Here is a 21,739-nt window from a genome sequence, read left to right as displayed (position 1 = left end):
ATGGGAAGAAAAGGAAGGTCTTGTGCACAAAGTAATAAAATTAATATTTACGAAGAGAATAGTGCATCATTTTTCTTCTTCTTCAGCAGACTGTATCAATAGTAAATATTCAGTAATTTTTCATCAAATCTCCTAAAAAGTTACCTAGTTATGTATTTTGGGTAGGGAGTATCAGTGTGCTGTTTAGCCATGGGGGAAGAAAATCACATTCTTTTTGCTTGTGGACAACCACTATTGAATGTAAACTGTACTGACTTCATACCCTCACTACTTCAAGTGGGGTTTTTTTTATTTTTAAATTACTTAGGTGACAACTTATCATTTTAACATTTACTATGGAAACTATGCTTTTAGTTTTCACCTGCTGTTACACCATTGTCAGGAGTGAGAAAATCATGATAAATTATTTTGACTACAAAAGCAAGTGTATTTTTTGTTTTGGTTTGTTTGTTTTAAATAACCTGTCCTGTGTTGTTTATCTTCAAAACATGACAAACATCAGCAACAAATAAGCTACCTGAAGTCTCACAACCACTCTTGCTCTTGCTAATAGGGGTGCTCTTGCTAATAGGGTTTCAAGTTTTTAGCAACAGGGCAGTATAAAGAGAAAGTCTAGTTACTACTTGTGGTCCTGTGATGTGAGGAAAAAGGCAGCATTGTAGTTCCAGTGTTTAGGACTTGGAATTGAAACTAGGGTAAGGAATAGGATACCCACACTTGTGAAGAACCAGGCATTAAGTACTTTGAGTGGCCTAGGTCATAGAATGAGCTACTGTCCCACAGAGCTGTGGCAGTTCATCTGTGTGCCTGGAGTGTCTCACAAGTTTCTCTGGAGTCCTGTAGTTGCAGCAGATTTGCAGGATATGTAAGAGAAACAGGTTTGAAATTACGTACCCTTCTTTACAGAGTTCTTGGATATATCAAACTTTTCTTGCAATTTTTGTAAGCCAGTATCATCAGCTTACAAAGCAAACACTGTCTCTGAAGTCTGGCAGGGATCACTTTGCCATCATCCGTACTGATTGTGGAATGAATTCAGTAGGCCATGTTGTCTCAGGTCTTTAGTGGAGCTTTGTCAGCAGGGTCACCATCAGAAGGATGAATGCCTCTGTGAGCGTATTCTTTTGAATTCTGATACATAAGGATTTTGTGTGTGCTTTGACATCAGCAGGTTTTAGTGGCAATGAGTTCCATGCACTACATTTTCTGTACAGAGAGAATTTCCTCATCATTTTGGATTTAGTGGTAATTGAAGAATTGGTTGTTAGGGGTCAGACAGAAAGGGGATTGATGCACTCTTGCTCCTGCATTGTTGGACATTTTATTATAACTCTTCTTCTGTGTCTCTTTCCTCAAGTACAATAATTTCACGATTATAAACCGCACTGAGTATAAGCCGCACTTCTGGGTGTCAGCAACTTTTCGTTCTTTGTCTGTATATAAGCCGCACCTGATTATAAGCCACACGTTACAATACAGAGTGTGATAAAAGGTATCTATTCTATCACCATCTGTTGAGGGTGGGGACAGTGATCCTTATTTCGATGACAGATATTCTGCTAATGGGCCATCCGCTGAAACCAGGCAGGGCATTGTTCTTTATCTTTTCACAACCCATCCTTCCTCCAGGGAGTCGTTTTCTGCTAATGACCATTGAGTCCCTGTGTGATTGATAAAATTACTTCATCTAATTGGAAGTTGCTCCAACCAGGGGGAAGAGCCCAACATTTCTTACCAAGATATAAACAGAGGTTTTGGGACACTAAGGGAGCCCCTTTCTCCACTGGACTCCAGAGGAAAACCGGATTTCTCCTCATCACCACTGGACCTCCGGAGGGAAACTGCACCTTGTGCAGGAGCACTGCTTCAACTGAATCACATCTGTCACTGCAGGAGGATGCAGCCACCATTTAATGGGACTGCTACCAACACCCTGCCTAATGGGGTGTCAGGTTGTACTCTGACTTTGTCAGGGTTTGGAGTTCGTTTCTTTGTAGTACTGTATTTCTATTTTAATTTCCCTAGAAAAGAACTGTTATTCCTAATTCCCATATCTTTGCCTGAAAGCCCCTTGATTTCAAAGGGGCTTTTGATTTGGAGGGAGGGGGTTTACATTCTCCATTTCAAAGAGAAGCTCCTGCCTTTCTCAGCAGACACCTGTCCTCCAAACTAAAACAGCAACTTTTTGCTCTTTGTCCATATATAAGCTGCACCTGATTATAAGCCGCACTTTGGGTTCGGACCAAAATTTTAGTCAAAATGGTGCGGCTTATAATTGTGAAATTACGTAGTGTATCCTGGTGGCTTCTCACTTTCTCCATACAGGAACTTTCCTATCCACTTGATAATTTTTGGTGTCTGTGAATGTTTTTTGATAATCATGTATGAAATCATAAATCATCAGCACATTTTGCCTCAAGATGTCTGCTTAGCTCTTCAACATCTCATAAATTGCATGTTTCCAGAAAGATGTTGCTGTCTGTTTGTCTGTCTCAGAGTCTCTTGGTAGGACTTTTCTGTGGGAATCTTCCTAGCTGATACAAGAAGTGTGTGTTTTTACTTTACTCTTCTAAGTTAGGTGAGACAGATCACTCTCTTTCTACTGCCCTGTTCCCGTTTACTCTGCTCTTATTTCCTGTCAACCATAGATATTTTTGTCAGTTATTTTAAAAATAATTTTCATCTCCAGTATTGATGTGAATACTGAGTAGCAACAGGTCTCAAACTCATCCTTGCTGAAATCCAGTAAAAGTACCTCATTTGCTCAGTCCCCAATTGACTCAGCAGTCTGTCGATATATTCTGAATTCAATTAACACTGTGGTTTAATGTTCGTATTGTTAACTTTTTAAAATAAAAATTGCATGTGCTAATAAGCCTTCATGGCATATGGTAGTGCTTCTTAAAATTTTTGTATAATAAATCACTGCTCTCTCTCTGGCAGGTTTTTATTTGTAGGTTTTGGGCTCTGAAATTAATTTGCACTGTCTCAGATATGTTTTTCTTATGTGTTACAATCTGATTATTAGGGAGATTAATTAAGGTGCAAACAAGACCATATGCCAAAGTCAATAGTATGGATTTTATTTATCAGTACATGTGTGGTGGAGAGAGAGACAGAAAGAAATAAAGAAAAGAGGAGGGGGTAAAAGAAGGGAGACAGATTAAGGGGAAAGTTAGTAACCACCCCTGTGGATCCAGTGGTGTCCTTTGGGTCCTCTTCCTCTGGTCTTCTCTGTGGTGTGAAACAGTATTCAATGGGTATTAATTAATGTGCATTCAGGTGTGGGAATGCCCAAGCACCTCCCCCTTGAGGGAGGTTTACACTGTCTTATGCAGCAGAATCTGAATCTGTTGCAGAACTTTGAATGACTCTGGTAGAAGGCCTGAGGATTGAGTCTGGGGACATTTGGGGGTCTTTGATGGTTTATGACCCCTTCTAAGACATGAGAGCCTCCTCTCATGTGATTGTCCCATGGTAGTGAATATTCACTCTCTCTGTCTTGTGTGGACCAGAAGTTTTGCTATCACACTCCAAAAAACTCCACCTCCTCCCTCTTGGATGCATTCTTGTTTCCCAGCCCTGTTTACTTCTCCTTAGACCTGAGGTATTTGGACAATATTGCCACCTTTATCTTATCTGAAGTTCCCTGTCAGGTGGTGTAACTCACAGTCCGAATTCCCATCGGGAGGTGTATTCAGAGGGATGGACTTTGGTGGTTGCAAATGAGCTTCATTGCACACTTTGCTACAATGGGCGAAGTCCTTCAGTGATCTCAGAAATGTTTAAGCCATTAACTATTTTGGTCTCACACAGTATGTCCATTTTTGTTTATGCATTTTCTAAACTCTGAGCAGCTTCCAAGATGCTTGGGAAATTTTTCTGCAGAACCAGTAAGAATATTTTACACCTGCGCCAGATTTTTTTTTCCTAAATGAATATCTTATTCTGTGGGTTATATTTCCTATGAACTGTCAGGTGAATTTTCTCCACTTTCTACTGTTTTGTGTTTTATTTGGTTTTCGCCTATATCTGGGACTGGTAACTCCATACCTAAACTGCTTTAAGCTTCCCTGTGGCATAAATATCCACCTGTCAGAGTCCTGCATGTTTACCCAAGCACTCCTGAAGATTTAACAGTTTTTGGAAGATACTGTCAGGCTCAGGCTTGCTGTAAGTTGAGACACAGGCATGTCTGTGACAAAGCTCAGGTGAAGATCAGGTGTGAAATGAGATCTGGGAAGGAGTGGGTGTGCTCAGGGCTGGACACCTTTTAAGGGTCTGAATATTTACATTTGGTTAAAAGTAACAGTCTACTTTATTACTGGCAGACTGAACAATTTCAACTTACTTCACAGCTAGGTGTTTTGGTGTCCAAGATGATGGATACTAGTTCAAGTGCATAATTACTTAATGAGAAGCTTGTGACAATTTGGCATTTTTCAGAGCCTGAGGTCATTTGTTTTAGCTTTAGTGATGTGGGCTTGAACTCTTAACCGTGTGCCTACAGATCTGCAGGTATACTGGACATTACAGGGAGAGAGCATTAACTTGAACCATCAGGTTTATGAACAAATACTGATGAACACAGGAAAGTTGTGATGAAGAAGTCTGCAAGGGTGATGCTCCAAGACAGTCTGACAAAAGATTTTTCTTTGGGTACTGTGTGTTATCCGACAGAAAAAAGGATGTAACTGAAGGATGTAACTGATGTAACCTACTTTTTCAGCAAGCATAATTTTGCATTTCTTTTTGGTAATTAAGGATAGGCTAATTGCAAAAAGAAGGGTTTTGATGTTGGTTATACTACTCTCTGTGACTTGGAATGGGAACTGTTCTTTTTCATTTGTTTTCTCTCCATTTGTTTCCTGCTTAATCCTTTTTTAAAAATGGTTTTTCAATTGTACATTCTATTTTTTTTTGTTTTTAAAAAATCTTTTATTATGCTCCTCTTTTTAAAGTGCCTCTCACCAGTGGCTCACCATAGGGCTGCAAAACCACTGGTACATATCCAGTCTTGCCTGTCCTGTGTTCTTTGAATCTGATTAATGGTTCACCAGTGCTCTTGCCAGTGTTCAGGCGCAGTTGGATGCAGTGTGTCTCTTGACTTGCATACTCTGTCAAAGTTCATCTTCTAAGTGTGGCCTTTCTAGTGAAAAGGTTATGGTGATACTGGTGGAGCTAAAACTCATTCTACATTACCATCACCTTTTAATTTCAGAATATGTATGGAGTAGTTCATGCACTGTGGTAATTATGCATACAGTAAGATTGTGACTATATGATTCTGTGCTGACTGCTTTTCATATTTTCAAAATCACAGAGAAGTATTCTTGATTATTTTTCATTAGGGTTACTTGGCATTGAACAATTTGTCATATATGATTCTGTTTCCAATTCTTGACTATGCCCCTTAGCACAATAAAAATCCAACCCCAAACCACACCACAGTCTGGTAGCACACTAAAACAGAATAGGGGCCCTTCAGGATCTCTTCAGGCTTCATGTGGGGTAGCATGAACATTCAAGAAAGCCAGTTGTAAGCAACTAAGTGGGAATTATAAGTAAGAAAAGCTGTCTGTGCATGGGGATATAGCTACAGTGCCACTGTGTCCAGAGACTCCTTGTTCAGAGGGAGTGTGGGTGTTTTCTGAACTGCATCTCAGGCTAGGTACAGACATGCCTCTCTGCTGTCTCCAGTGCAATAACGCAGCAATAGCATGTCTTTGTGTGTGTCTTTTCATTTTCATGTCTATTTGTCCTAATTTTCTAAGTAGTAGCTAGTATGTGCTGTGTTCATGTAAGGGATGGTTCCCAAAGCTCGTGAATTTATTTCTACAAGTGAATACACTCACAGTATTATTATTTTTAACAAAGCCTCCTTTGAAGTCTTACTTGAAATTACTTCTGTTGCTGTGTTACCACTACTGTTACGTGCTCAAATCTTGAACTGTCAAGGAATTATGAGGTATTTTTATCCTGTGACATTTTAAATTATTCTCTCCATAGGGGAAGCCTGTGGGAACGCCAGATGCTGGTGCCTATTTCCGTGTGTTAGCAGAGCATGAAGTAGCTGCCTTCTTTACTTCACCAACTGCAATTAGAGCAATCCGTCAGCAGGACCCTGAGGCAGCCCTGGGAAAGCAGTACTCACTGAAAAGGTGAAGTAAGGATACACTGGAAGCAGTTTTTTTCCAGAAACAGGCAACATAAACTAAGAATAAGAGTATTTGGGGTTTTCCCCACCTCTGTAGAGTGTCATTTTAATCTATTCTTGAAAATCTAGGTGTATGCATATTTGCTTGTAAATTCTACTGATAGTTTTGAGGAGATGAAAGCTGTTAAAAAGTCTATGACTCTAATGTTAAGAACTTTTACTGAGTGATTACTCTCCCATCTTTCACTTTACTCCCCTGTGCTTAGACTCAGTAATGCAGTCTTGGATTATGTAATCCCATACTGTTTTTCCACATAACCTCTTATTTTATTAAGTGCACAGTATCTTTAGTGTTTAATCAGAAGCTAGCCAATGTTTTTGTTGCTCCCCCAAAACTTTGTTATTTTTTATGATTATGTGTGTGTCCAAAGAGCTATTTGCTGTCTTGTACTGCTTTTAAGGAGTTTATCACTATACCATCAGCATGCTTCAAAGTCTTCACTGAGTTCATCCTCATAAATCCCCTGTGAGGTGAGAGAGTGGTATTATCTGTATTTTGTAGATAGGAAGCTGAGATACAGAGATTAAGGATAAAGTCTACTGTTAGTTTTGAATATCTAGTCTGAGCCACTGAAATACCACTGTTTCAAAGATTGTAGTATTGTATGAGTGTTATATTTAAGAAATGCTCCTCACAGCAACTTTGATCTGTGAGTGTTTAATATTTCTACAGACCAAGTTTCTGTATCTTATGGTAAACATTCTAAAAATGAAAAATACGTGGGTTTGGAGCACATCTAATCTTGAAGTTGAATGATCTGCTCAGCATCACGCAGGGATTGTGTCAGACTGTATAGGCAGTATTCACTCACAAGTAACTCTATTGTGACCCTTGTTCAAAGAGAATGGGATGATGCAAAGCCATGTAGCTTCATTAGACCTCCACATTCTTAATTGCTCAAGTTTATTATTAGTAAGATGGATTTATTCCTGAGATATTAATTACAAGCTTATCATTACTTTCTTCCATCTGTTTTGACTGCTATCATCAATCCTTACTCCTCCTCGAAATAAGAAACAAGCTCATTTGAGACACTAATGTGCTATTGTCCTATGATGTTTATTGACAAGAAAGTGATTCAGATGCTAGAAAATTTAATTGCTGTTCCTTAGCACTTAGGCAATTACTTTGTCTTTGGAGTATTCATTTGATGGGAAATCTGCTGACCTGCTTTGTAAGTTGTCACATTCTTTGGCCAAATGGGAATTCTAGATAAGTCTCCTTGCAGTATCAGTTGCCACAGATGTAAAGAGATATTTAATAATTTCTATTGAGTCATATCAAATTAGCTTCTCCACTTGTCTGCAACTTTAATTGTCTCATAATTCACTCAGCTTTGAACCATGTCATTCACTGAGATGTGCTCTTTACTAAAACCTCTAATGCAGCATTTAATATCTAGTAGGTACAGTTGTTAAGAAAGTCTATCAGGTGATTAAAATTTCCATTCTAGGAAAATACTTGAGTTTGGGTGTTACTTGGATAGATTTTTCTGTTCAAGGTAAAGTAAATTCTGTCTGATTCAGTTTGAAAGCAGTCTTAGGTCATTCACTTGATCTGTGATGCTTTCTTCTTTGTTACATGGTGAAGAATCTTTGAAATGTCTTTCTGCTACATGCACTAAAATGGATCCATACTTTAGAGACTGTATCCATGAATGCAGTCCTGAAAGAGGTTGCCACCATGGTACATTTTATTTCTGAAAAGTTCTGCTAAATAAATGGTAAAAGTCAATGTTACTTTAAAAAAAATCACGTTAAAAAAGACAGTTACTGATAAAGAGAAGAGGTGGTAGGCAATGGCAGCTTCCATACATAAGGGAGTATTTGATTCACATCAGTAAGTTGAATTCTAAACAAACTTGTGTTCTTTTGAGATAACCTAGGTTAAACAAATTTCTCTTAAGAACTGATGTTTGTGGTACCACTGGCCTCTGTAAAAAATTATATATGAGATTTCCAAAGGTTCTAGTATGTATGCTTTAAATTCCTTGTGTCTACTGGAGAAAAATCTTTGCTCCAGTAAAGATCCAAAAAATCTTTGCTCTTTGAAATTTTTTGCTTTTGATAATGTCACTTATGTCTTAAACACAGCTCATGCTTAACAGTAAAACAGATGTTTAGTTTTTAATACTGTAGGTTAAAAGCAGCATTAGATGACATATTTATAGGGATCTAAAGGCACAGCTTTTGATTACATCCTGCACTGCTGAGCATTGCTGCCTTTTGTGTTCAATAAAAAAGTAACATCCAAATTCCGTGAACTTCTTCTACCTAAACATGTTCTGTTCAGTTCTTTGAATCCATTTTTCTCTTCAGAAGGGAGCTCTATAATACCAAGCCATTAACTCTTCCCGTATTTGGAATCCCACTTCATCCTATAATTGACTTAATTATTGTGAGCTGGATTGTTCTAATTTCCAAACAATTGACAAGTGATGGTTTTGCATGAAATGGGGCAACGACTCAGAAGTTTAGATTAATATACAAGTAATAATTTGCCATTTGTGCTCCATAGTCTGCTTTGCTTGCTTGACTTTTGCTCAGTTAAGAATATTCTGCAATTTTATATCAAGAGTATTTAGAGGTTCTAGGTTGTTCATCTGGTACTGGATAATAATGGACTTTAGAAAGAAATATGAGACTGCATAAAAACTGTGCAGAAATAGTGAATATAAAGTAGCTAGGAAGCTTCCATTATCTGTCTCGTAATGCACAAACAAGAGGATATGAAATTAAAGTAGCAAATTCAAAACTGTTTGAAGGAAATATTTTCTCATAGAATTGAAGTTTCACACATGCTGCTAAGAGGACATGTGGTTAAGGCCCTGAATTTATGACAGTTGAAGTACATAATGCAGTTCTACCTGCTGTCCCCTGCTCTGTGCTGCTGTTGTGCACATGGTGATCAACACTTTCTGCTGGAGTCCTGAACTGTGCTCATGAAGCTCCTTTTTGGGAGCTGAGCTGCAATTGTGTTCTGTGTCTCTCTTGACTCTGTCACCAAAACCTCCCATGCTTGGATTCTAATATAAAATCTGTTCAGGGAGGGAAATGAACAAACACATCAATGGAGAAAAATCAGAACATGGGAAAATACTCTTTTAAATTGTACATGTTTAAATAAATAAATAAATAGATATGTGTGTGTGTTTATATGTATGTAATATATGTATGTAATATATGGGGTCTCCAGGTGCATTGAAAATTAGTAAGAATTCTTTGTTTCCAGTTAATATTAAGAGGTACAAGTGAACCTTCATTGCTGTATTTTTAGGAAAAAATCTTATTTAATATCATGCAGATAGAGTTTTTCTTTGCCAGCACCTTGTCCCCCAAACTGATGTGTGCATTCCAGAATTAAAAAAAAATTCTTCCAAAATGTTTTAATTTGGAAAAGTGAAGCTCAGATTATTACCCATATGAACATGTAAGCTTTTGGGAAATAGTTGGGAGGTGTGGTTTCTTCTGTGCTTGGAGTGTCACCAAAATGTATGTGCTCTGTAGAACAATATTTATTGCTTCAGCACCATAGGAACATTGATCTGTCCCCTATATGTCAGGTGATATTTGAAGTACATTCTGCTGCACTCCTGTATAGGGCCTAAAAGCTTAATTGTGCTGAATTTCATGTTAAGAATGTAGGTTTTCAGAACATTTGAGGACATTTATTTAACAGAGAGGCTTTAAGCCCTTTCTTCTCAATTAAGTGCATTGCAGGGACAGATGATTGCAGTAACAGGTGGACTGATGTTTTAAAGTTTTAAGTGGGCTTTTAAAAAATAATTTCATTGCCATGGTTTTGCTATACTGTTCGAGAGGATAAAATAATCCTACAGTTCTTAGGCTTAGGTTTTTGGCACTTTGCTCTGATACTCTTTTTGGTGGTTTTGTGCTGTAAGTTTGCCTAAGAGCTAATTTTTCTTCTTCTCAGAAGTTTAGCTTGAGCCTACCGGTTATGAAATCTGATAATTAAAGCTGGCAATTCAAAAGAGAGGAATTTTGCTTTTGGCTCAGGGGATAACAAGATAACTTTTCCCTACATCATATATGTTCTTGGTGTTTGTTTAATTTGCTTTCTGGATTTCATTTCCATGGAAAGATTAAACACGTAGTCTTTCTAAATGACATCTGTCTGTAGTGAAATTTGTCATGCCTACGTTATCGAAGAATTCTCTCCTTTTGTGGCCACAAGTCTGCTGGTTTTACAAAATCAGTGCAGTTTGTGGCCCCTTCTGAAGGACAAGAGTGAGGTCCTGTGTTCAGCATTGTCTTCGTTTCAAAATGCACTGAGGAAAAACGTGAAACAAAATGTCAATGACAGGATCTGGTTGTGGAAGATTGTACTGCAATGGTAATGAAGATATCCACCTAGTTACTGTGTACAGAGCATTTAATTATTTTTTACTTCAACTTACAGTTGCTTGCCTCTGGTCTCCCAACATCTTTGCATTCAGCAATTAAAGTTTCTTTTACACGATGATGTATTAAGTCACTTAAATTAATTCTGCAAATATTCTAGTTGTTACTTAGTAGGAAAAAGAATACAAAAAGTAAAGTCCTTCTTTGTGTTTTCCCTTGATCTGGGACAGTGACCAGAGACATTTATTGTATTCATTGTCTTTTTTTCCTTTCCACATCCAGATCAAGATACAGACTTTGTTTTTATTTAAAGGTTCAGAACGATGTTTGTAGCTGGTGAACACTGTGACGTGGACACACTAGAATGGTCAAAAAGAGTCTTCAAGGTGCCTGTTTTGGACCACTGGTGGCAAACTGGTGAGTGGTGTAAAACAGCCTTTATAAAATACAGTGAGGAGAATATTTTCAGATTTTTTTCCTGAACTTGAAGGTAAGTTTTTTTTCTCTTTCCATGAACATTTAAATAAATGTAAAAAAAAAATTCAAACCGGAATAATGTTTTTTGGAAGTGATCTTAAAAGTGACTTCAGGGTAGTTATAGAATAATAAGACATTTGTAAAAGCTATATTAAAAAAAAAAGAAAGTATTTTCTGGTATACATGCTCAAAAAAAGAAGTTTGTATCAATATTTTTTCAGGTGTGTTTTTATGTTATTTGCTTGTGTGACTGTTGTGTGACAGAATGTTTGCTATTTAAGGTTTAAACCCAAGTTTTTTGCATATATAATTTCTGTAATTAAAAACAAACAATCTGCTGCATAGACTAGACTCCTTGGTATTTAATATTGTTCTGTATGGATGACATCCAACTTCTAGTGATTATTTTACAGTGTTTTCCATTTGTTTCACTGCAATGAAGGAATCAGACTACCAGTCTTTGGGTAACTGCAAAAATCCTAGTGAAATCCTGGATTAAGACTTGATCAAATGTATCTCCTTATAATTGTGGATTCATATATCTTTAAATTTCACTATTAGAAGATTAAATTTGGATTTTGCTTCTTATTGCTGATTAAACAATGGAAATATATTACAAAAAATCCCTCCTTCCTTCCTTTCCAAGAAATACCTCTTGTGTTTTCTGTGGATCATTGATTTGAGATGTGTGGTCTCTTTCTCCATAAAGAAAAACCTTCTGATGTTCTCCCATGATAGATCAAATAGAAACTATAGAAGATTAGAGCGAAAGTGAGAAATTGTTTAATTAATCTATATATTATGCAATTAAATCAGTTGAGGAGACTTAAAGTGCATTGTTTTTATTTAAAAAAAGCCCAAAACACAATCTTATATAAATATTAAAAAAGTACTGGGGAGAAAAAAAAGTAGTGTCATTTTTTATTTACTCTGGATTTAATCTACTGATTAACTGATTGATACAAGGCAAAAGATCTCTATTTTATTCAGTTCTCTATGGTCCTAATGTCTGTAGGCAGGCCTGAGTGATCCAAAATGAGAAATTAACTGAAAAAGGCTGAAAGATTAAATTATGGGTTTTATGAATGGCTGAACTGTCAATAATGATTGTTACTGTATGTAATTTTGCATGGTTTTATCTGTCTGTGCAGATATATAGATATATATATTATGTGTAAAATTGCTGTAGCTTTTGCATATGTTTAGTGCAGGAGTTTCACGTTACAGTGTTCTTTCAGATGTATCTCAAGTATGTAAATATCTATGAGAGATCTTAAGCACATGGATATAATGGAACTTACACTGTGTAGAGGTAAGGGTGTGTTTTAGACATTTTTCAGAGTATAGTGTGTTTCTTGATTTGTATATTCATGACATGCTCTTAAATTAAATTGTACCGTGACTTATTGAACTAAGACCATTTCAAATACATTGTTTGAGAGCATTTACTAATTTGATTAGTGAAGACCTAAGTGATTTGTGTGGAAATGTGAGCAATTGAATGAAAGTGAGGCCTTCAGTCTGAAGGGAAAAATTTACTAAGTCAGTTCCTATCAAAGAACTGAATTTCGAGGTATAAGGAAGTAGGAATCACAGAGTCATTAGGTTGGTGAGGACCTCCTGAGCTCATTTGTTCAGTCTCCCTTCCCAAGCAGGGTGAGAGAGAATGTTGCCCAGGATCCTGTCCAATTTTGAGTATCTCCATGGATAGGGATTCTCTGGGCAATCTGTGCCAATGTTTGACTGTCCTCATGATAAATGTGTATTTTTTGGGCTCAGATGGAATATCTGGTTTTGGTTTGTACCTGTTGCCTCTTGTTCTGTTAATGTGCACCACTGAGAAGTCCGGCTAGCACTTCTTCAGTGTATATAAATACTGGATGCCTCCCAAGAAGGCCCAAGGAAGCCTACAGGGATGCCTTCTGTGAGAAGCTGCCAGAAGCTTCCTTCATGTCTGGCAGGGCCAATCCCTGACAGCTCCAAAGATGGAAGTGCTGCTGGTCAAGGATGGGCCAATTAGAAACGGTGGTAACATGGAAATATATGATAACATATTCAAAAATTTAAAAATAATAAATATATATATATAAAGTTCATAGTTGTAACTGAGGCCAAGAAGAGCGGTGTGAGAGCATGTGAGAGGAGCAGCTCTGCAGACACCAAGGTCAGTGCAGAAGGAGGAGCAGGAGGTGCTCCAGGTGCCGGAGCTGAGATTCCCTGCGGCCCCTGGTGCAGACCAGGGTGAAGGAGCTCCCCCCTGCAGCACATGGAGGTCCATGGGGGGCAAAGATCCACCTGCAACCTGTGGAGGACACCCATACCAGAGCAAGCGGATGCCTGAGAGGAAGTTTTGACTCTGTGGGAGGCCCATGCTGGATCAGGCTCCTGGCAAGGAGCTGTAGATCCATGGAGAGAGGAGCCAATGCTGGAGCAGGTTTACCAGGAGAACTTGCTACTTGGACTCTTTACAGCAGCTCCTTGTCTTTCCTGATCTGTGGAGAATTGAACACAAACTCCAGATTTGGCCTCACGAGGGCTGAGTAGAGGGGGAAGATCACCTCACTCAATCTTCTGGTCAGATTCTTCCCTATGCACTCCAGGGTGCCACTGGCCTCTTGGCCATAAGGGCAGTGTGGGCTCGTGGTTCCCCAGAACTCCCGGTTCCTGGAGCACAGCAGCCATTGCTACAGATGAAAGCAATTTTCCCTTCTGCTCTTCACTCACCTGTTCTTTAGCCAAATACAAAATGTATCCCATTAACTGTGAAAAAACAAGCAGTTCTGTCACATTCATCCTTGTCTGTCACTTGTCAAAATGCTGAAAGTGGATCTCTGTGCTGGAAAAACCATTTCAACCAAACAGGATTGGATTTCAGTACATGAGGTTAAAGGTGTATGTACTGAATGTGAAATATTTTACAGAGTAGATAACTGGGTGTTTACTTCATTAGAAATATGCAAGGTTAGTGACTGATGACAGAATAAGGACCCACAGATTCAGAAATAACAATTTTCTGAACTGTCTCCAAAATAAAAAAGTGGCATACTAAATACACAATAAAAAACCCTAATCACTTCTCTCAGGAGGAAGTTGAGACTATTAGCTGTGTTATGTAGAACTAGTAAGTTTTTAAAATGCATATTTTTTATAACAAAATGAATTATCTTTTTTTTCCACTTAGTTGCAGCTGAAGTTGTACCTCAAATTGGAAGTTTGTGACCTACTTCTACATATGAAAATGCTTTCGACCTTTGCTAGTCTGAAAAATTGGTGCTTATTCCTTAAGCTGATACTTATCTTCATTCTTCCAAAACAAGAGCATTGCAAAGTGAGCTGAGAATTTCTGGCATCTTAATTTTACCTAAAAACTGTAGATCTTACTTAGGCAGTTATGTTGGCTCTTTCAGCTGAGGCTAAAGCAGAAGATAGAGGAGGAGAAGAAGTAGCTGGGTAAATAATGTTTCTTGCATAATAGGGTGATTTCTATTCTTCCTTAATGACTGAGAAAGGTAAGGAAAAGATGAGTTTTGTAGAGATGAGAAGTGACTGAGTCATCATTTGGAGATGAAAATGAGTATGAGGTAAGGGAAACAAAAGGCTGACAAAAGTATTATTATAAAGTAGGAGTGTTAACCACTTCCTTCTTCAGGTTTAGTAAGATTTCTTCAAAGCTCTTGGCCTCTTTGCCATATATATAACTAGAAATAAACTAGTATGGACAAAGTAACGTGGATTTCTTTCATTTGTTCTTCAAAGATTTATGGGATGTATTTGAAATCAGTGTGAATTGAAACAGGACTTTGAAACAGAAGAAACTTCCATTAAGGGACTTCAAAGCAGCTACACCTGGAGAAGCTGATTGCTTAAAACTGCTTTGTGTCAGTACATCTTTATCAATAACACTCATTTTAAGTATTAATGTTTGTGTTGCAAGTATTGTAAGCACATCTTACAAACTGTAAAATGTAAGTCACAGGATCAATGGGTGCCAAGAAGTATTTAGGCTGTAAGGACTGGGAAGAACTTGCTGTTTTCTTTGGAGATACAGCAACGGATGAAAGAACGTTATTTTCTGATCCTCTGATCCTATGCTCAGCTGTACCTGGAGAGAGGAGAGTTTTGTTTGGGTTTGTGCAGGTGTTAAGTTTTTGCTTATTTATACAAATTGACGCTTAGCACTTCAATAGTAATTTTCATCTTCAAAGTTGTTGTGCAAACACAAGCAATTAATACGTTTGAGACCCCTGTGAAGTAAGTAGAATTATTCCAGTCTTGCAGACATTAAATAGAGAAAGGCAAGTATCCTGTTGCAAGCTATCCAGTAAGACTTAAATTCAGTATCAGAAAACAGATTTTTTTCTGTTTTTCTTTTTTTTTTTTTTTTCTGAGAGATAATTTTTGGTCTTATATTTTGATCTGTATGTTTTGTGATATTTTTTTCTGAATGGGAACTGGAATGCACATTTTGGACCTTGTTTTCTGTCTCTCTGTGCAGTTATGTTTTAAGGCAATGATACAGTTGCTCTGTTTTAGTATTCCAGGTAATTAAATTGCCAGATTTATTTGAAGTGGCCTAAACAGTGTTTGGGTTGTAATTGCTATATGACTACCCTTATTCTGAGGGAAGGGCCTCAATAGACAAAGAAATGTGAGTTTGGCTTACCTTGATTCTGCAGCTAGCTTTGAGTTCTAGGGGAAAAAAAAAGAAAAAAAAAAAAAGGAAACAGCCAGGGGGTTGTCATGAGCAGTGGAAGCAGAAGGCTCTGAAAGTTTGTATTAAACATCTTCAGCTGCTTTCGTGTTAGCTAAAAAATGAAAGTCTACCACATCACTTTTGATATTTTGAGGAAACAGTAAGTCAGATTCCCATTTCTTCATAATGAGATATAAAGAGGTTTTTTTCTCTTGATATTTTTAAACAAAAATGTTTTGAGGCTCTGTCTTTGAGGATGTGTAAGAAAATTCTGATGAAACAGAACTGAAGCTGAAAATTCTGTGATAAAATATGACTTGCATAAAATCTCAGCCAAGAGACGTGTTTCCAAACTTTTTTAGTTGTGTACTGTGGAAATGAAAGTTACAGTGTGTGCAAGTGTAGTAGGTTCAGATAGGAGTTATCTACTATTTCCTGAGTATCAGCTCACTAGCAGGCAAAACTGTGAAACAATTGTGTACATATTCTGTTTTCATGAGAATAGGCCACCTTATCCAGTAAGGAGTAGTTGTCTGCAAGAGGCATTAGAGCAAAAATCAAATGGCTCTTGATACATTATGTCTGCTGACAAAGAAGGTTATAGTATGTGCAGATTGTATTGGATATTTTGAAACAGTGTGATACAATTTCCTGTTAGGAATTCTCCAAATTCTGTAATATAATTAATAATGTACTCTATCCCTTTTAATTTTCTTTTAAATTTATTTATCTGTGTCTTACCACTAAAACATACAAAGGCTGTGTTGTTAATATTTTTATTAGGACATACTGTTGTTAGGTAATTAAATGTAGTGGTTTAATAATGGTTATACAGATCTTTTATGAGGACTGTATAAACAACACAAATGTCTCATTGAATTCAGTGTAAAAAATATGAATCATGGGTAAGTGTACTCAGATGAATATATTTCAGTTGACTGCCTCTGAGACAGTCATGTGTGGGAAGGAGTTTATTAATGTGATCTCCAAGCAGCATGACGCAGTCCCCTGACTTCAGTTTCCATTGTGTTGCCTTGGCAACATTGTGCAGAATCTCCTTCATATTAGTGTCTGGAAAGATAGATTTTGCCACTGAATTGTTAGCTAATCTTTTCAGGTTTGCACTGAAGAACTGTTCTTTAGGTGAATTACCTTGTCAGGTTAGACCTTCATCTCCCTTTTGTCAGTTGGATTACACATTTTGTTCTTCAGTCACCTTCTACTTTGCCCCATTCAAAACTGAAGATCAGTCCAGTGGCTTTGTTCAATATAATGAAATTCTCAGACCCAAAGGCAGTGGGAGAGGTAAACTAAAGAAAGGATGGCTGTTTAATTTGCAACAAAATTTTTGACTTTTTTTTTTTGGAGTGACAGAAATTCACTTCTGGAATTACAGGGACCAGGAGTCTGGAGTTGAAATGAGAGAGATGAAGCAAATTTCTTCCCAAGTCCAGGTGACTGGTTTAGCTTATCAGGTGCCTCAGTGTAGATATAGTTCATGCTTTTTAAATATGTGTGCATCCTGTCAAGACTTGGATCGTATTTTTTTTAGTGAAAGCTGATAACCTGCAAACAGTTCCACAGAAGTGGGAATTACTTGCCAGAAACTTCTGCTGCTCCACAGCCTTGATTTACTGAGTTGCCTGAGCATTTTTTACTGGGTAACTGATTTTATAACAGGCATTCATGACATTTTTCATGTCTCCCCCTGGAGAATTGCATTCTGTCCTTTAAGGGTATGAAAAATATGGATTGTTTCAGCCATTGTAATCACATGTGGACTGTATATCATTAGTAGCTCATCATTCCTTCAATGTCATGTAAGGACACGCAAATAGGTTTTTGGTTGCCCGTATTGAAGGATAGAGAAGAAAATTTAGTGGCCATGGACATTGCTGAGGCAGAGACTGACCTTTTAGTGTTGTATGGTTTTCTCATTCTTGGACATTAAAGAAGGTATGTCTGGATTATATGCATTTTCTCTAGGGTGTTTTTGGTTCGAATGAATTGTTACAGCTTCATAGGCTTATTGTGGCTTTCAGTGCTATTCACTGTCTTTCACATTTCACAGTGTCTTTTCTCCAAAAACATTTTTCATTTGAGGGTTGTTTCAGATGTGCATTTCACATGGCTTTCAGTTGTCCAGTGCATTTTGGGAAATGTACCCAGATACTGGGCCAGGAGTGTTGTGGTTTGGGAAAAAAAAAACGTTTTTATTTATGGAATTTATTACAATTTGAACATGGTTAAGTCTGTAAATGTACTACATCCTTCTAGTTAAAAAAAAAAAAAAGCAAAAAACCCCTCCAAAAATATTGCATCTCTGTACTTCACACTTCTGTGAAGATTCTCTTTTCCTCATGGCTATACTCTGTTTTTTCCCCATTGTCAGCTCCTCCTCTGTGTTGATACAAATTCATTATTTGGCTGTGCCACTGCTAGTCTGGCTCATTTGTGCTGACATTTTCTAATTTAAAACTGATAAAAAGTGTGCATTAAGCTTTTCTGTTCCCATTTGACTTCAGTTTCTCAGTGCTTATTAATCTTTTCTGATTGTCTTTCCACGTGCAGTCAGGGACATACATTAATATGGATGAAGTATAAATGTTTTCCTCCTTAAAATTTCATTGATATGGTTTAGATGATTGAAAATAAAAGAACTGTAAAGCAGTCTTAAGTTATGAAGTTGAGCTATGGGCAATATATAGTGTGCACTGAATATTTAATTTACATTTGGGCAAATGAAGAAGACAAGGGGACACACTTAGGAATGAATATGTTAAAATAGAACAGTGCAGTCTCATCTCTCTGAAGGGGATGAACTGTGGCAGCACCTCCAGTTGGTATGAGTGTGAAGATGTTAGAGGTTGTTGGCTCTTTCTTGGCACATGACAACTGCTTTTTTGTGTTGCTCAGAGGGAGGGTAGAAAGCGAGTACATCTAAGATATTAAATCTTGATAAAGATACTTGAATTGCACAGTATTAATTTTACCTGTCTTTTCCATCTTGTTGGTATTACTATGCATGCAATGTATTAAGATTCCTCAAAACAATTAAACAGTAAACAGTTAGCACTGAGATGTGTAATTACTTTTAAAATTCTCCATTTATCTCTTAGTATTTCATCATCAGTTATGATGTCACGGTAGGATGAAAATAATTTGAAATTTATTTTGTCTGAAAATATAATTCAATGCATTACCTGACTCAATGCATCTTTAAACATGTCACCTGACATCTTCCAAATACAACCAAAAAGCTTTCTATTCTCTAATTTTGGCTGTCATTTTGCTATAGGCAACTTATAAGATGTACATTATAATAGCATGTATAATATTTGGAGGTAAAGGACCCTGGTGTAGTTACAAAATGAAAACATAAACTTCTGGTGCTTTATTACTGCATTACTAGTTAGTGATAACCAATTATTTTCTGCTTTGGTTTTAATATTTGTCAGGGCCCACAAACCCTGAACTAAACAAGTTGGACCTTCCTTGCAGTTATATATTGTCTAGTTATGTTGGCAATTTCATTTAACTGTGCTTTGAAATCTTCAGAGACCTTTTATATATGTATAATACCAACCTCCACAGTTCATAAGTACATTCTGTGGTTGGATAATTATGAAAATGAGTCTTGGATGAATTTTAATGGATTTTGGGGTTGATTGTGTTTAAAGTAAATGAACTGAGTACAGGACTAGAACTGTTATATTAGAAGTATTTGGCCTTCACCAGTGTAATATGTATTCATGGTAATAGATGCATTATGATTACAAGTGCTTTAAAGGATTTAGAAAACACTAAAAGAATTCCTGGTTTCTCTTCTGACCTTTAATTCTAAGAATAAGCATGGAAATGCAGGCATTTTCAGAAAATGAATTACTTTATAAACAAAATGGATTTCTGTTTTGAGAAATGGACTTCAGGTTTTCAAATACCGTTAGCTTATTTTGTCACCTTTTTTCCTCATACGTCCATGAATCTTAGTCACATTTTAAAAAATGATTGCTTCATTTTCTATTCATATCTCTTTTCCATGTGTTTGAGTGAAGTTTCTACTTTACAGTTTCTGAGTAGAGAAATTAGGCAGTTAAGGAGAGCTTTTTTAAGGTTCCATGTACAATTTAACCAAGTGAGAAAGGTCAAATTTAATTTTACTTGGGTGTGAAGAATAGGTGAAAAGCCCTGTTGTTTTTCCATGAAGCTTACAGTTAACTTTTAGAGGTTTTATGTTCTGTTTTATAGTGCTAATGGGATGGAAAAGCGTATTTTGAAGCTACCTCAAAATAACAAATTCTTCTGCCAGATGAATGTAACCTAAATTGTAAACAGCCTGATGGACAAGGTCATGCTTTAGATGTGAGAATCTCTTTAAATAACATTTGAGAAAGCAAGTCTTAACTGAATTTTTTTTCCATTTGTTTACTGTGTATTCTTTACTCTTGCTTTATTTAAGTTTCTAAGGAGTTGAATAACTCCTTGTAAGACAAGTGTGAAAATCTTGATTACAAATCACCAAACTTGCATAGCTCACCTAAAAGTTGATATTTCTTGAGGTTTTTGCTAAGGTAGACCTCTGCTACTCACTCATCATATTTTATTATTCTATATGCACCTGTATTTGTTGTGTTGATGCTGTACGTGCTTAATTCATAAGAGGAATAATTAAGAATGCAGTTGGAGGAAAAAGAAATTATAATTACAGTCAGTGTTTAAGAATTTTTCTGCTGCATGTCATAGTCCTCAAAAGCAAGGAGTGAAATGAAATATCAAACAATGCATGAAAGAATTTTTGAGGTTTTGCTACTAACCAACAGAACTTTCTATCATTTAGGATGACAGGCTGTCTTTAATCTAATCTAATTCTGTATTACTTGTGAACTGGATTTAATTTCATACTTCTTTCTGACACTGGATAAAACTGAATCAGGGTATCCTCAAGAATTTACAGTTCTTCAGAGTCTTCAATCCTTGCTGTCTTCTTGTGGCTCCTCTCACTTTTTTGTTATAATTTGCTGTAGTACCATGCTAAATATATTACTAGATGAGAATTTCAGTAAATGTAAGCTCTTCCATTAAATTTTACTTCACTTGATGACAAGCTTAAATAAAATGAAGAGGAAATGAGTAAAATGGATGGGGAAGTTCAGAATATAATTATCATAGCTCTGAAAGTAATTTTTCACTAGCCTTTACTCTTAGAGTGTGGCATAGCAATATTTACTAACAATGCAGTGCAGGTGAAGTTTTGGTTCATGGTGCAGCATTCATGTAGCAGTGCTGTGGATTTTGGTGGCAGCATCACACATTACATTGTGTTGGGATTATCTAAATGTACTTACCAGTGCCTCTCTGTGCTCTGGGATAATAGTGGCCAGGTGTCATCTCCTTGTTTTAGTGTTGATGTGTAATTAGGATGAGATTGTTTGTACTTAAATACCCAGCATCAGCAATGTGTACTTGATCTTTTTATACATTAATAAAGTGTCATGCACTGGCCTGGTGTAGATCTCTTTCAGGGAAGGAGTGAAGAAAGGAGCTTGGCAAATTTAGACAGTGGATACTTCTGAGGCCTTCCTGAGGGTATGGCTGAACTGTACTGTACAGAGGCTAGAGCAATTACCTGAAATTTTCATCCAACATCAGCAAGCATAAGACTGAACTGGTGCATGGGCTACCAACCTGCAGCATGACTGTCTAGACACAATTTTTCAGGGTTAACAGTGGTAAATACAAGCTGTGAGTGGGGCTACTTACTGCTACTGCAGTTACAGACCTAGAAGTTTGCTTGGCTTTAAGAGATGAAGGACTGACTTCTTTGCTCTGTGTAGTTGTATGCTGAAGGATGAAGGAAATGAAGTCTGTATGAATACTTGATGAATGACCCCTGAATCTTCAGGACATTGCCAGTGCATACTTTTTCTGTGATGTGTTAGATTTGGTTTTATTTTAAGGAAGCAGTATGGCATACTGTGGTGCAGATTTTG

At 37.0% G+C, this 21,739-nt stretch overlaps 1 protein-coding gene across 1 annotated transcript in view; it reads left to right on the top strand.

Moving 5' to 3' along the window:
• ACSS3 (acyl-CoA synthetase short chain family member 3) overlaps positions 1-21,739 on the top strand; it is a 71,900-nt gene that overhangs the window by 24,172 nt on the left and 25,989 nt on the right. Inside the window, exons 8-9 of the mRNA XM_033058454.1 lie at positions 6,010-6,161; positions 10,893-10,996. Of these exons, the coding sequence (XP_032914345.1) occupies positions 6,010-6,161; positions 10,893-10,996 (256 nt within the window). The remainder of the gene's footprint in view (positions 1-6,009; positions 6,162-10,892; positions 10,997-21,739) is intronic.

This window comes from Catharus ustulatus, chromosome 4, assembly GCF_009819885.2.
Source record: "Catharus ustulatus isolate bCatUst1 chromosome 4, bCatUst1.pri.v2, whole genome shotgun sequence".
Classification (NCBI taxonomy): domain Eukaryota; kingdom Metazoa; phylum Chordata; class Aves; order Passeriformes; family Turdidae; genus Catharus; species Catharus ustulatus.
This window is presented reverse-complemented; position numbering and strand designations above follow the sequence as displayed.